Here is a 16,012-nt window from a genome sequence, read left to right on the forward strand (position 1 = left end):
CCCTCACCCTGATGCCCCTCGCATAAAAAATTTCCAATGCTCAGTCCAAAAACTCTCTCTCTAAAATTTCCCCATTCCCGCCCTCACTCGAACGTCTCCCCCCTCACACTTTCTCTCTCTACGAAATAGGGATTCTCTCTCTATCCTTATCAGTGGGGCATGCGCATGAAAGTACGGGATTTCTAATCTTATGTATGCGCCGTCTTTGTGCGCCCACTAACCTCTCTTTCTCTCTCTTCTTTGCAGCTAGAGAGAGAAGCAAGCGCGCGAACCCAACCGTAACTGCCACTCGCAAATGCTCTCTCTCCCTCCCTCTTCTCCCTTTTAGAGAGAGAAACCTTCATTTTTTAGGGTGGGAAAATCAAATCTCCCCTTATTCCGGGAAACTGTTATTGGTGGTTACTCTGGTTCGAGTTCCGGCAGCTGCTGTCTCTTTCTCTAGTTTTAGAGAGAGAAAGACTCGTCTGTTAGAGTTTCTCTCTCCCTTTCTTGTAGAGAGAGAAAATCCGGTTGGTTTATAAATGGCTGGTTGGTCCATTTGGGACCATGGTGCGGTTCCTGTTTCAGGGAAGCGTTTTCGTGGGCCTATTCAGGAACACAGAGAAAACCCAGAGACAAGAATTAACTTCACTGGTTTATTTAACCACATTTTGCATTCATGCTCAGAGAGACAGAGACCCCCAATCTCTGGTTTTCATGGAAATGAGAGCTTTCCATCTCAGAATGGATATGTTAACACTATATATGAGATAGAATCAGGTGTTTTAGGGCATTTGACCCCTGATATTGGGAACCCATTTCCATTTTCTAGCGAGACAAAACATGGGTCTTCATCAAACGCTGGTGCTCTAAACCCATTCTCTAGTGAGAGAAAGCTTGAATCACCATTGGATAACTATTTATCGAACCCCTGTTCTAGTGAGATAAACTGTGAGTCGTTGATGAAAACTCGTTCAAGTGGGAGAAAGCGAGAAGCACAATTGAGTTCTGATTCTCCAAACCCGTTTTCTAGTGAGAGAAACCAAGAATCGACTTTGAATTTAATTCATTGGCTGAGAAAAGTTGCAGAGAATCCCTGTGACCCTTCATCGGATCAAAAAGAAGGATGGTATGGAGAATTATTGGCTCAAAACTTGAGGGCTCGAGAGGCATTATTTCTCAACATTCAGAATGCTTCTTGTGTAGAAGAATATCCTTATCAGGTAATGGCCCTGGTTCTCTCTCTCTTAATACCTTTTATTTCTCTCTCTTCTTACATTTTCTAGTATTAAGCTGAATTAACCATGGATTTTTTACTGAACTGATTCATTTGAATTCAAAGAAAATGTGGTGAATTTTGGATGGATCATGTCCTGTGTCTTATTCCTTTTTAAGCTGGTCTGTTTACCCTGAAAAAGAAGTAGCATTTAGTTGATTTTGTGTGGAAACTTTGATATGATATGTGATATTTGTTTCCCCATGGACTTATGTAATGGGAGCTTTAAGCATCTGTATTAATCTTTTTTATTTGTATGTTACATCTCTCTCTCTCTCTCTCTCTATCTCTGTTGTGTGTGCTTGCGTGCCATCTGCGTGTTTCTCTAGGTCTCGCTCCTGATTTTGAGGAAGGGGAATAAGAGGTGATTTTTTAAATTTTCTTTAAACAAGCCCCCAAATTTTGAGTAGTACTTTAAACTTCCTTTAACATCTAAACATAAAAGGAACTGTGAAAAGGAATCTTGTCCAACAGTAAAAGTTGATTTTGGATGGAGTTGTCTCTAGGCATAGAGTCCTTTTCTAATTTTTTGACACATGTCCACCCCTTAACCTTCGCTTAATAATGCAATAATAGATATGTTGCATACTTGCATGGACACAGGTATGTATGTCAGGGTTTGACGTTGGCACTGAGTGTTGGATTCCTTGTGCAGTGAAGAAGAGGATTTTGCGACATCGCTGTACGATGAAGAGAACCAAATTTAATAATGCTTTACTACTATACAATTAATGATGAATAGCAAGAAATAATCAGTTATACTTTAATTGGTTGAATCCTTAGATGCTCTCAAATTTCGATAGACATTCTCAAAGTTCACGTGTCTACTCAAAACAAAGAAAGAAGACCAAGTTTTCTAAAATGATGTAATGAACGGTTCATAAACAAGAAGAATCCAGAAGAATCTGTGTTGATATGTGTGTCGATACTTGTATGACATGGGTGCGGTACCCAAACAGAAGAATCCATGTAACATAGCTTGTAGACTTGCATCAAAATTTGAGATAATATTCGGCACAAGTATTAATAGAAATTATTCCTTAATTGCATCTATAGGATAGCTGTGAGACTAGCTTTATTTTATGGGGGCGGAATGTTGGGTGATTAAAAAATAATATACGCATACCAATGAAGCTGAATGGCAAGTTCTATAGGACAACTGTGAGACCAGCTTTACTCTATGGGGTGGAATGTTGGGCGGTCAAAAAACAATATACCCATAGAATGATTGTAGCGGAGATGAGGATGTTGAGATGGATGGGTGACAAGACAAAAAAGAGATAGAATTCGAACTGAATATATTCGGAAAAATTTAGGTATGGCACCAATAGGCGATAAGATGAAAGAAAGTAGACTTAGGTGGGTTGGCCATGTGTGACGCAGACCCAATACAACACTTGTTAGGAAGTGCGAGTTAGTTTCAAGTGGAAGGCTCAAAAAGGGCAAGGGATAGACTCAAAAGAATATGGTTGGAAGTTGTTAAAAAAGATACGGGGACTTATGGCCTCACTGAGGGTATGACCCTAAATAAAGCAGAATGGCGGATCATGATTCGTGTAGCCGAACCCACTTAGTTGGGAAAATGTTTGACTATCATGATGATTCCTTGATTGCATCATATAACATAACAATGTATGTTTTCCCCCCTAGGGTTTTACTTATAGTGGTAGACATACCGGTTTCGTGAACCGGTGGTCAAGTGTTCCACACTATGAAGTTTGTTAACAAAAAAACAAACCAAGTTGACCTACCCTTTTTACCCAGCACAAAAAGAAGCATGTATATTGTAAATTCAAAATTAAACATTAATATTCAGTTATATATTATGAAATATGTGGACCTATTTTGTTTTGCTTATTTCCAATTAAGTTTGTAATCAATAATTAAGTGAAATTCTTAACGGGATATCAATAACTGTATTCCTAGCATTTAGAAGTAAAATGTAAGCAGACAAATATTATTAAAATAAAGCTACTATACTATGTATTAGCATAAAAGATACATAAGTGAAATTTAATCAGACAAATATTATTAAAATAGAGCTATTATACTATGAACTAGAACAAAAGATGCTGTAGTGACATAAATTACATGGTGAGTCAAGTAAAAAAATTCATTTGCAATATATAACATGTAGCGCATCATGGAAGAAATAAACATGATTAACACAACATGGAAGAAGTAAAAATTAAATTGCATTGAAGTTGTAGAAGAAAAATCATGTATAGATGGAAAATATTAAAAAGTTGTCACCAAATGAGAGAATCTACCCGCTTTCTCCTTTTAAGGAGGAGATCGGCCTCTGCACTAGTGGGTCCAAGGACATTAGGTTAAAATTGCCTCTGCTTTTATTTCGATAATCTCTTCAATGACGTAACACGGCTGTTAATATTGTACCTATTATTCATCATTTTCTTAATAGTGGTGCTCTAGAGTATTGAGGTACTTTGGTCACTAGTTTTATTTTCTAATTTTCCTTTCTGTATTAAGTTTTCTCAAGATTAGTTAGTTTTAATCAGTGACTTTGACAAGTTGTAAGTCGATAAAGTAAATGTGGGTAAAGTGATGAACGATAATTCCATGGTAAAAAAAAATGAAACATCATTCTATTAGGATCGTGATTTTCAGATATTATTAGAACAAGGTTGGAGACATTTGAGACCCTAGATCCAATCCCTATTTTCATCCCCCATACCAGATTATTGTTATTATTATCTTAGTTCTTTGTTAAGTGCAAAAATGTTGTTGGTAAAGGGAGGAGATGATTAAAAAAAGCCAACCACTTGACTATGTACAGGCATTTATTTTCGTCGCCTTCTTTTATCAACAATTTTTCTGCAGTCACTAGGGAGTGTGCTAGCATCCCTTATCTTATCCTGAGATTTAAAAAATGTCCTCATAAATGTTAAGGCAACAAAACCTTGGCATGATATCTCAAGGCTGTGTGCTTCACTTGATGGGTTCTTCCACTTCTATATGATTGGTAGAGGGATTTGGTGCACAAAAATGTTAAAGTATTAAAAATGTATAAAGATCCTTTTAACCAAGTTCTCTTTCTAGATTATATATACATAATTTCTGCTTATATATTGCAGCAAATACTTACTGAATTTACTATGCACATTACACTGTAAATGTATACTGTCACCTGAAAAAAAAATTTGAATTAACTACTTTTTTTGTTGTTTGTGTTGTATTCTATAAAAGAATACATGCATTGTTGTATGGAAAAAGTTTATATTGAGGGCCGAGGCTCTAAACAATCAAATTAGAGCCCACCTAAAGAATTTCACTAGAAGAGGTTGTTTTGATGCCCATATATTCTCAAATTGATCATTTCGAAATCAAGATGCATGGACATGAGAAAAAAATGGATTTCAAGTTTTGGAAATAGTGCATCTTGTAACGCATTTTTGGACTGTCAATTTTCAAGATTTTTAAGTTTTCATAGGTTTGCTTGATCTACGCTATTTTTGAAGCTTTAAATTTTATACTTAAAGATTAAAACATATTTTAAGGCTATCACAAATATTTCCAGTATTGAAACCACATTTTTCAACATTATTTGAAGGTGTGCTTTACTTTGATTGTTTAGAGCCTCGGCTCTATACAAACCGCACCCTTGTTGTATATACTCTTTATATGCTACATAACAGTGATTACATGTACGTACTGTACGTATAGGAAAAAGTTTTGGTTGTCATGCTGGACCATATTGTACACTTGGTTCTGCAGGTAAAACACATTTTAAGGGCCGCTAAACCTTCCAAATCATGTTGAAGCGCATATAGCATGCTCCCAAAGGAGCATACTGTACACTAACTCCCTTGGGCAAAAGAGCTGAGAAGTTTTTTGGTTTGAAATTTCAGGATCCATCTAGGGATCACTAGATGATTACTTTCAAAAAAGAAAAATTGGATTTGGGTCTTTGAACACTTAGTTATTGCCTTCCATAAATTGGATGGTCCTTGTTCAGTCTTGGGATATTATTTTTTTCAAACACAGATTGTGTGATTTGATTTTTATTTTTTTAATATATCACTAAGTGCAAGAGGTTACCGGAGTTTGCGTTCTAAAAGTACACCTAGCATGAATTTTAATCGAGGGAACAAATGGGCACTATGCACCTGTGGGAGCGAGAAATCATTTCACATCATCTTTATACATCTCTAAGATCTATCTAACAAAATGTATTGATTTGGAGCTCAAAATTTGCTTTAAATAATTTCTGGTTGATTCTTGACCATTCATCTGATGGTCTGTTTAAATCTAGGATTTTTAGGAGCTCGAAATCATTTTTTGTTTTGTGAAATTGATTATAAGGTGAATCAAGGATCTTTTCTGAAATATTTCAGGTTACAAAAAAGTCCCCCTCACTGGTTATTTTGCCTGTGAAACCAAATATATAATTTGTCCCGCTGGCTCGACATATGTGTGCCCCATATATATATATGGGCAATGATTTCATGCAACGGTTGTATCATAATATGATGCAACCTTCTTCAAAAACAATGTTAGGGCCATTTGTTTGATCCCAAATTTAAAATACACACTCTTTTCATTCTAATAAACAATCACAAAGAAGAAAAATTTGAAAACCTAACTTAGAAAGTCTTTTGTTAGCTCAATTAACATATGCCGTCCATTTTGATAAGATGCTTAGATCTAGCCCTTAGAGGTATTTTTATTTTCCAAATTTTTTATATGGCTTTATTATCATTAGATGAACAATATTAAAAATGGAAAAAATTATTTTGAGTTTGTAAAGGATGAGATTTTGAAATTCACCAAATGAATGGTCTAGATTCATTGTTGGATGTGAATTCATTTTGACGATATAATCCCGATCTGCCTTTCTTAGTGGGTTAGCTTTGGTTGGTACAGGATCAGAACTACTAGCTTAAAGCTGCTTAGTAGCCTTCCTTTGAGATAGCGCAGGTCTTACCTTTTTCCTATCTGATATCCTCGTCCTTGCTTTCTTGCTTCGGCCAGTGTTTATAGCATACTAAGAACTCCCTCCCTTCTTTCCGCAGGCTTGATCTTTCTGATTATTCAGACTATTTAATCAGAACTGCCTACCGGACTACCATCATTCAAGCTTGCTTCCCTACCGGAGTACTGTCATGAATGAGCTTAGTGGTATCCCTTTCGTCTCATAGGGCTTTGTTTTATACACATGCATACTTATTAAGAACTGCCTTGCTTTAATGAGCTGCCTTTCTAATTAATAACTACTCGTATTAAGGAGCTAATAAGAGTCCTGGCTCGCTTGCTGAGGATACTCTTTCTCAACTCCACTCCCTTGCTTACATGCATACAAGAGAAGAACTCCCTGGCTGGCTTAGGGCTTTGCTTTGGTACAAGAGGGGGTAGTGTTAATACCAAATCTGATCTCCTTTCCTTGCTTGGATCGCTGCTTAGGGCTGTTTTTCGAATATGGCATTAAGGAGAATCACTCTATAGCTTGGAATGAGCTAGCCTGACTACTATCATTAATGAGCTTAGTAGCCTTCCTCGGCCTCCCTTTAAGCAGGCTGTGTCTTTCTCATATTTAAGACTTATTGAAGAGGAACTCCCTTTCTTAAGTCCCTTTCATCTTTCTCAAATCTAATAGTATATCCCGGATAAGAAGAACTAGCTTGAATGATCTTCCTTATTATAAGAAGACTGGTGCTTCTTGCTTTCCTTTCTTTTATAAGAAGACTGTGTGTGTGTGTGTGTGTATAAATATATTTTACATTTTTATATTTCAGAGTTTATAAAATAATAAAAAAAATCATCAGAAACAAAAGATACTTCTTTCTAAAAAATGAAAAATAAAGATACTGTGGACAACAATTCATTGTGTCCATGTGTGTGTATACTGTAGTGCCGTGCATATACATTATGCAATCAACATATAACAAATGATGTTCGTAATTGTGGTACTAACTGCAATATAGATTAACAGATTTACATGTCCTAATACTTAGATGATATACTCGATTCATAGAATAGGATTGTACTTTATATTCCTTGTTTAGATTCATGTGTCACACATAACTTGTCAATGCAATGTCACCTATCTTTTGATAGTTGTTAGTTCGAGTTGTTTTCTATTGTTCTATCTACTGTATAGTGGGGACCTCCCATTTTACTTCTTATGTTTGGATAGGATTGTGATGCAGGAAAAAATAAACTAGGAAAATAAAAATAAAAATAAAGGGTTTGAGAGATTATATCCTTTCACTGAGTCTGCAAGGGAGTCCACCCTAAGATTTTTTCACAAGATCAAACTCTTTCTTTATTCTCCAATCGCTCCTCTCCAAAGTAGGAACATCTTCCCTTTAAATATAAACTAAAAGGAATAATAAATAAAAATAAAATAAAGATAAAATACTAAACTCTATTTCTCCCTTATCTTTTAAAACCAAGTCTAAAGTATCCTAACCAACCCAACCATGCTAATCCCTATTCATATCCACTTTTTTTTAAAAAAAAAAACTAATATTCCAATTTTACCCCTTAAATTTTTACAAGTAAAAAAACATGAATAATCCTAAAGAAAATTAAAAATTCAAATAACATATTTTTTACGTCCTTAAAAAATAAAAAAAATTAAAAAAAATCATTTTTTTTTATTTGCATCATTCTCTCGAGGCTGGGTGAAGCTCGACCTCGAGTTCACATCCTTCAGAGGCCAATCGAATAATTGGTGATGCAAAAAAAAGAGTGATTGGAGAATAGGGAAAGAGTTCGATCTTGGGGTGGACTCCCTTGCAGACTCATAGAGGTTTATTTTTTTTAAAATGTTTCTAGTCCTTTATTTTTCTTGTTGTAAGCTCGGGTCGAGCCTACATCCTTCAGAAGCCAATCGAATAATTGGTGATGTACATAAAAAAGAATGAAAAGATCTTAGGTGGACTCCCTTGCAGACCCAGAGAGGGTATAATCTCTCAAACCTTTATTTTTATTTTTTTGGTTTACTTTTTTGCCTATATGAATTGGTATCAAATCCTTGAGATCCCTATTGATCACAAACAACTGTTGATCTAGTTATGAAGTGTGTAGATTAAATATTTGAGTGATTAGATAAAAAATTTGAGAGACTCAAAGTAGATCTTATAGAATGTATCGACAAAGTAATACAACAAAGTCTACACGATCTATTTAGTCGATTGCAGGATAAAGAAGAAGAATATGAAGAGGTAGATCTCAATACAAAATATGATGTTTGTAACCCAAATGTGCAAGAAATTATGAAAATCAATTATGAAGAAAAAGATATGTGTGATGCATTATTTGAAATCCAAGCCTATGAGTTTGAAGGATAAATTAAGATTAAGTTTAAGATCCCAGTGTTCTACTTCAAGTTGCATATAAAGTATTTGATAAATTAGTTTATTGAAGACAATGTACCAAGAAGTATGTTGGGATTGGATCATCAATTTTTGAGAAGGCCTTTAAAAGATTTAAGTTCAATAAGCTCGAGGTTGAGCTTCTCCCAACCAAGGAGAATGATGCAAATAAAAAAGAATGATTGGAGAATAAAGAAAGAGTTTGATCTTGTGAAAAGATATTGAGGTGGACACTCCGGAGAGGGTATAATCTCTCAAACTTTTATTTTTATTTTTATATTTCTGGTTTAATTTTTTTCCCTGCATCAGATAGTTTGTTGCATATGTGAATATCGATACTAGAATGACTTGAGCTGTTGAATCTCCATAGTCTTTTATCGTGTGTCCCAAAAACTATATTGGAAGTCGTAGTATAATGTTTCGAGATCAACTAATAGAAATGAATACATGGCTATTGAGAGTGAATTCATTGGTCAATATGTTCATACAGACAACAAGAAAATTGATATGTAGAAGGTAGAATGGGCACTTTTTGGATAATGGAAATGCTGAATTTAATTGTGTTTGAGATGAAATTTCCTAAATTTTACTGCTATGAGAATGTCATTAGAACAACGAAGCTTCCTGTAATTTGATCGATTTATTTATGCCTTTTCTACGTGCGGAGGGGTGGCTAATCCAACAGTAGATCCTTTAGATTCAACATCAACTATGCTCCAACCTCGGACCGTTGGCGAGGAACACTACGAAACTGTGCAAAGAGTTGAGTAAACTTTACAACGTTACAAAGATCGTCAGGACATTATAACTATTCTTGGACCAGATGAATTATCCAAAGAGGATCGTTAAACTGTGGCAAGATCAATTTATGTGGTTACATGGATCATACCTATTTGTACAAATGCCTCAACGATTCCCAATCGATAGTACATAGAGGCCAATAAGCATTTCTCTTGCCATGTCTTCTTTTTGGTCTCATAACATAAAATAAAAGAATTATGTACATATGCACTCATTTCATTGATAGGATGGTGATCAACAATTGAACATTCTATTCATTCAGAAGAACCCTTCATAAATTTGATCATCTGTATTGCATTTATTTTTCCAATCCACGTGCTAGTTACCATGCTAAGTTAAGCCTGGTTGCTCATATATGTGTAGTGATGGGTTGTCTTAAAAGGGGTGCTAGTGTGTCAACCGCTGTCTAAGATAACTGCCCTCTATTTTGTTGCTGCAATCATCATTTTGCCGAAATCTATTTTTGAATATTTTTTTGGTGAAAGGATATTACATTTCCTCAAGGTAGAAGCTGATACTCCTAGGTAGAAGCTGCATAGTTTTGTTACTAATAAGGCCTGTCCCCTTATCTATGGATCACTATCTTATGATCTTTGTCATGCTATAATATGATGGTGATGGCAGATATTTTCTTCTACTGCATTTAAGGGCCAAATAATGCCTTCCAGTATAATCTTGCAGGTTGTAGTGGTGAGCGATTAGAGTTACTGAGTACATAAATATTTGAATTAAGAGCATCTATAACTAAGCCAAAAAGGCATAAGATGTTGATAGGAAATCCGCAAATGTCATTGTTTCAAGTATCATTATGGAAAATGGAAAATATCTTACACTCAATGTGAGTATTCTATGGGGTTCTAACATAGGCCATCCACTGTCCGCACTTATCAATGAATGGAGGTGATGAGCCGCTGTCATGCTTTTGGATTTGGTGCTATCCAAAATCACCCACATAATGAAATCTCATATCATGTGGGATTGAGATTGATATTGATAAGTTTCCTGATGGAAATAGAAATCTAGAAAGATTAGGACTCTTGGATATATCTTTTGGTTTTTGAGATATATGTAATATCTATAGGAAGTTTCCTATTTAGTGTGGATTCCTAACCTTATATATATGAGATGAAAGAGCAGAGAATTTGTGTGCCATATTTGGGTCACCATATGGGAATCGTGGTTCCTCTATAGAGAGAGGGGGGTAGGGGCTTCCTGTGCATAAGGTGCAAGGTCTTCTCTTAGGGCGTGTTTGTTTTTCTGAAAGTATTATTTCAGAAAGTATTCTTTCAGATATTGAAAAAGTTCCACGTTTGTTTCATACTTTCCATGAAAAGTTCAGAAACTAATCTTTCAACAAAAGTTCTCATTCCTTTGTTAAAAAGTGAAAGATTAAGTTCCTAGGGGGAGGGGTAGGAACTTGTTCTTTCATAACATTTTTGTTGATCAGTATTCATTATGCATAATATAAATACATAATATTAGTATTATTAATATGATATAATGTAATATTACTATAGCATAATATAATATAATATAATATAATATAATATTACTATAGAATAATATTATATAATATATATGTCATATTTACATATTATATTATATAATATTTATATTATTATATTATTATATTATTATATCATATATAATATATAAATATCGTACATTATATTATATGTTATATATAATACAAATATACATTAATAAAATATATAAAATATATTATATTATGTTATATATTTATATTTATATGGTTAATATGTATATGTTATCAAACACACTATCCAGAACTTTCTTAACATTCCAGCACGTTATCAAACACAGTACCCATAACTTATTTAAACCTTCCAAAACAAAACATTCAACTTTGCAAAAGATTTAAAAACATTCAACTTTTCAGAAAATATCTTTAAGAAAAACAAATGCACCCTTAGAGAAAAGAGAGCTTCCTATGGAGAGAAAAATTGTAATGGTGCCTCCTGTAGATTGCTGAAGATTAAGAGGTTGGTTTCTTGTAGAGAAGCGGTTCCCATGGAGATTTTGGGTAATTTCTTCTTTTAGTTAGAGATAGTCAGTTTCTCGTTGCTCTTGCGACTTTATTTGGTGTTGTCCATAATGGTTGCTAGAAGTAAAGAGAAGGAAGAACGGGCATGTGATGTCAGTTGGGAGAGTAGTTTAAAAGAGTTTGTTCGACTGGGTTTTGTCGAGGGATAGATAAGTAACTCTATGTCCCAAAATCTATGATGTAACTTTTATTGGTATAGTGGATTTTAGTTTGTCATGCCCATAGATATAGCTCTCTTGGGGTGAACCACATAAATCTTTGTGTTCTTGTGGTATGTGTTTTATGTTTTATTTCTCGTACTTTATTTGCCAAAGGTCGAAGATTGCATAAAAAATATGCCATAACCTCCATGGTGGTTGGACTTCTCCTTAAGCCCAGGAGATGGTGTTGAGCGAGTCTCCTTCCACCAGGAGAGGGAGACCCCAAGAGCTATCAAATCATTTAAGGCCTTCTAGGAGGGCCATGGCCTCCGCCTCGGTGGACTCAGCTAGTCCTATGGAGAGGGAGTAGGAGAGAAGAGTAATTCCATAGTGGTCCCGAAACAAATCCCCCACGCCTGTCAGGCCGGGGTTTCCTAAGTAAGAGCCGTCAAAATTGAGTTTGACTGCTCTTATGTCTGGTGGTCTCCAAAGGGCTGACCATGCTGGCCTAGTGTGCTTGTGGTTGAGGATGTGGGTCCAGTTTGACAGAAAATTAGACCAAGGACTTTTCAGCACGCATGCAACATGTTTTGCTTGTTTGATTTTAAATTTAAGCTATAAAATAATAGAACCATAAATTTGAGTGAACCAGTGATATTGACCGCTTCCAAAAGGCATAATTTTTCACACAGATGTTCTGTTTGTGGGTATCCAAAGCTCATTTTGAAGATCTTTCCGAGAGCAACAACTGCTATTTCCGTTATTTTTCCTACTTTGGGTGTTTCGGGCATCAATGCTTGACTTGAGGCCTGATGAAAGATTAATTATGAATTTTAAGTTAATTAGGTTAGGTTTAGTGATGAGTTTTAATTTGGGCATTTTTGTGTTTTCTTATTTTTGTGAAATGTTCTAGCTGCTTTTTTCCTTTTTATTTTTCCTTTCATTGGATCTTTGTCAAGTCCAGGATTAATTGTATTCCAAGTAAAATAGGATTAAGCTTCAAGGGCTACTGTAAACATGCATAGAAATATAGCTTGGTTAAGTTGGCTTTTCAAGCTTGTGTCTATTCCATCTCTGAAGCTGTTAATGCTTATTCCTTCATGGTGTTGATGTCATGGAAAACCCAGTTTTGCGTAGTGTTGGCTTTATGGAATTCTAGCCTTAACCTACATTGGTGCAGTGTTGGCTTTAACCTGAATTCCCCACCATCATCAAGTCCAACCTCCACATAAACACACCATGCCTATCCTCTCTTCTTCCTGGTTGCCGCCTATATGCCATACACAACATCTCTCAAATGGGAAAACTTGAAATAAACATATCTTAGAGGTAGTCACTTATTTATGTCAGTGGGTGACCTAGGAACCTGACAAGTATACTTGGATTACTCTTCTCCGACGTAGACAATAATAGTTTTCTCGTTTGGCCGAAAAGATGATAACAAGCCATCATGGTTGGTGAAACTCCCTCTTGGAGGGTGTCTGATGACTTTTGATAGTTTATAGCAGTCATTGAAAATCGGCCAAGTAGTTTTTACTCGGCCGAGTTTCTCGGGCTCGAGCCCTTGCCGAGCCTGAGTTGTCCCGAGTTGGTGTCCAACTCGGGGATATTACTAAAAAATTTAAAAATAAAAAGAAATTTTTTTGGGATATTTTTTTGGGATATTTTTTTTTTTATGTTTTCTATCATTTTGGCAAAGATTAGAAAGTGTTTTGGTCATAAATACTTATTTTTATGTTTTCCATCTTTTTTGGATTATTTCAAAAATACCCCGAGTCAGAAGTTGATTTTTTAAATCTATATTTTTACTGTTTTAACAAAATTTTTGAAGTTTTTTGCTTAATCTTACTTGGAACATACACTTCCTTTTTTTTTTGGATTTTATTTTTATATTTTTCATAATTGTTTTAACGTTTTTTTGTTGCTATAGTACTCAGCACTATTCGGCCGAGTTACTCAGACTTGGTCCCAGCAATCGGCTCGGGCCAGGACCAATTACTCTACCTGAGTCGCACTTTCTAACACTGGATTATAGTGCAGATATTATGTGGACTTTTTGATAAACAATTTGGACTTGCCAAGTCAGTTTGTGTGACTTGGGCTCAGGACCCTGGTTTGTCCCAGGTTGAGCCCATGTTTTCAAACACTGAAAATGACCATCACCTTATAGCAAACTAGCATATAACCATGCAAAATCCCCTAACGTTGTTGAAATAAATATGAGGAACAGGGTAGTAGAGTAAGGCTTGATCAAGAATATATTATTGAAACCGCTTCAGGGGACATATTGCTGGTACATAAACTGGCTATCAAAATGTCGATATTTTATGTGATTTTTCCTTCCAAACTTGAACAAGACAAACTGTGTTTTTTGCATGCACGATGCAATTGGGCTTGGAAAATTTCTTTCTGAAACTCCAATAAAATGACATTATCTACAACATATACTTGCGAATGCAATGTTGCTTTTCTGTTATGGTTGTTTCAAAACCTATGTTATTTGCGTGTTTATATGATATCATGTTAGTTGCATGTAAAGTATGCATGTCTTCGATAACGCAGAAAAAGGCAGCGAAATCAAGCAGGCGTGCCATCCCACCATCCACCAGAAGCCAACGTGATTATCTCTCTCAACCTTCTTCCTTACTTTCTTCAACTAAACCCGACCAACCTAACCAATCAGTTCAAAGATCACAGAGGCTCATGACTTACCTAAAAATCAACAGCGACAAGCCTAGGAAGCGTGTCCCTGTGGACCCATTCTTCCAAGCTGACGTGCCCGAATGGACCGAGCCATCTCGGAAACGGGCACGTTCAACTAATGAACAGAACACACTTGATGACTCGAGGTGGTTGGGTACTCGAGTTTGGCCCATAGAAGGCTTAAACTTAACTATAGATCAAGGTTTGATTGGAAAAGGTCGACCTGATAGATGCTCGTGCACTCAGCCCGGATCAGTTCAGTGCGCTCGGGTTCATGTGGCTGAGTCAAGGCAAAGGCTAAGGAGCGAGTTGGGTCCAGCCTTTGACAAATGGGGCTTTAATGATATGGGTGAGGAGGTCGCAATGAATTGGACCCTTAAAGACGAGCAAAGCTTCACCAGCCTCGTGAGGCTTAACCCAATTTCTAAGAAAAAGAGGTTTTGGATGCCTCTGGTCATGAGATTTTATGATAAGACTAAAGAGAGCCTGGTTAGCTACTACTTCAATGTATTTGTTTTGAGGAGGATGAGCTTTCAAACTAGAATGGCCTATGGAAAAGTTGACAGTGATGATGATGAAGGTGGAGTTAGAGACTTACAGAGGGCAATTTTGTCGGAGTCTTATGTGCAGAGAGGGGTGCCTTAGATTTGGGTTCAGTAAAATGGGGTGGTGTAACTAAATTTTAGCTTGAAACTACAGTTTGTGCCAGAGAGAAGGTGTTTCTGGACTTGGTGGATGGCAGAATTGGTGTTTTATGGGAAACGTTAGTTGGACCTGATTAGCTTTCGATCCAAACAGGTGTCCTGAGAAGTGACAGTGTCTAATCTCAGTGACCTGAGAGGTTGCACTTGCAGTGTCAAATCTCGGATCTCTCTCTCTCTCTCTCTCTCTCTCTCTCTCTCTCAGTTTGTCGTTGCATTTTGAATAGAGGAAGTTCTTGGGAATCAGTGGCTCGTTTTAGAGACATGAAAAGACATTATAGCTTGTAGATCGAGATAGGTGTACTTGGTTCCTGTTGTTTTAAGCTTCTGTTTACATATTTTGGAGGTACAGGGTGAATTCACTTTTTCATTCTTTTCTATCTTTTAAGACATTGGTGAGCCCTTCATATTGTAGAAAGAGAAACTGAGGCAAATGAAGGAGAAACGTTGTTGTAGCCACGAGATGCTGTAACTTTCTCCAAGTGATAAAGATGAGAAATTGAGGGACTAGTCAATTGCTTCATTTCCATACTTGGGTTTCCATTATTCTTTGTTTTTGTTGGCAAACTGTTATGGTTCAGATCCATACTTCAAGATAATGCTCTCTCTCTCTCTCTCTCTCTCAAGTTACATAGAGTGGGACCTCTCTCACTCTCTCAAGTTACATTGGGTGGCCTCTCTCTCTCTCTCTCTCTCTCTCTCTCTCTCTCTCTCTCTCAATGAACCTGGGATTGTAGCCTCTCTTCCTCTTTTTTCTTTTTTTTTTGAACTTTGAAAAATCTGTACAATTTCTCGATTTTATCAGATGGTCTCTCACTCTCTCTCTCAAATCTACTTGGGGTTGTAGTCTCTCTCTCAGTCGTATCTTCTCTCTCTCTTATAATCATTCTGCTTCCCTTCCAATACAAGAAATGATTATCTGCCTCCCATCATGAAATGCACCATTTGTCTCTTAACTGTTTTTTTAATTTCACTTTCACTGAATGGTTAAATATCAGCAAAATTTTATT

General features: G+C 36.1%; 1 protein-coding gene across 3 annotated transcripts; it reads left to right on the top strand.

Annotated features, from left to right (window-relative positions):
• The first annotated feature begins 264 nt into the window (after positions 1-264).
• Positions 265-15,512, top strand: LOC18437841 (AT-rich interactive domain-containing protein 2). 3 transcript variants are annotated; one of them, XM_088873300.1, is made up of 3 exons: positions 265-1,202; positions 6,289-6,394; positions 14,161-15,512. In XM_088873300.1, the coding sequence occupies exons 2-3, from the start codon at positions 6,383-6,385 to the stop codon at positions 14,944-14,946; spliced, it is 798 nt and encodes a 265-aa protein (XP_088729426.1). In that variant the 5' UTR covers positions 265-1,202; positions 6,289-6,382; the 3' UTR covers positions 14,947-15,512. The 3 variants fall into 3 exon arrangements, with proteins under 3 accessions (XP_088729426.1, XP_020525204.2, XP_088729427.1); XM_020669545.2 differs by lacking the exon at positions 6,289-6,394; XM_088873301.1 differs by lacking the exon at positions 14,161-15,512 and having other exon boundaries at positions 6,289-6,382.
• The last annotated feature ends 500 nt before the right edge of the window (positions 15,513-16,012 follow it).

Source organism: Amborella trichopoda, chromosome 8, assembly GCF_054954075.1.
Source record: "Amborella trichopoda isolate Santa Cruz 75 chromosome 8, AtrichopodaSantaCruz75HAP2 v2.0, whole genome shotgun sequence".
In the NCBI taxonomy this organism is placed as follows: domain Eukaryota; kingdom Viridiplantae; phylum Streptophyta; class Magnoliopsida; order Amborellales; family Amborellaceae; genus Amborella; species Amborella trichopoda.

Bases quoted from the DNA above. Each gene is read 5' to 3' on its own strand.
- LOC18437841 (XM_020669545.2), top strand. From the start codon at position 522: ATGGCTGGTTGGTCCATTTGGGACCATGGTGCGGTTCCTGTTTCAGGG. The intron at 1,203-14,160 runs GTAATGGCCCTG...TCGATAACGCAG, and splicing joins TAGAAGAATATCCTTATCAG to AAAAAGGCAGCGAAATCAAG.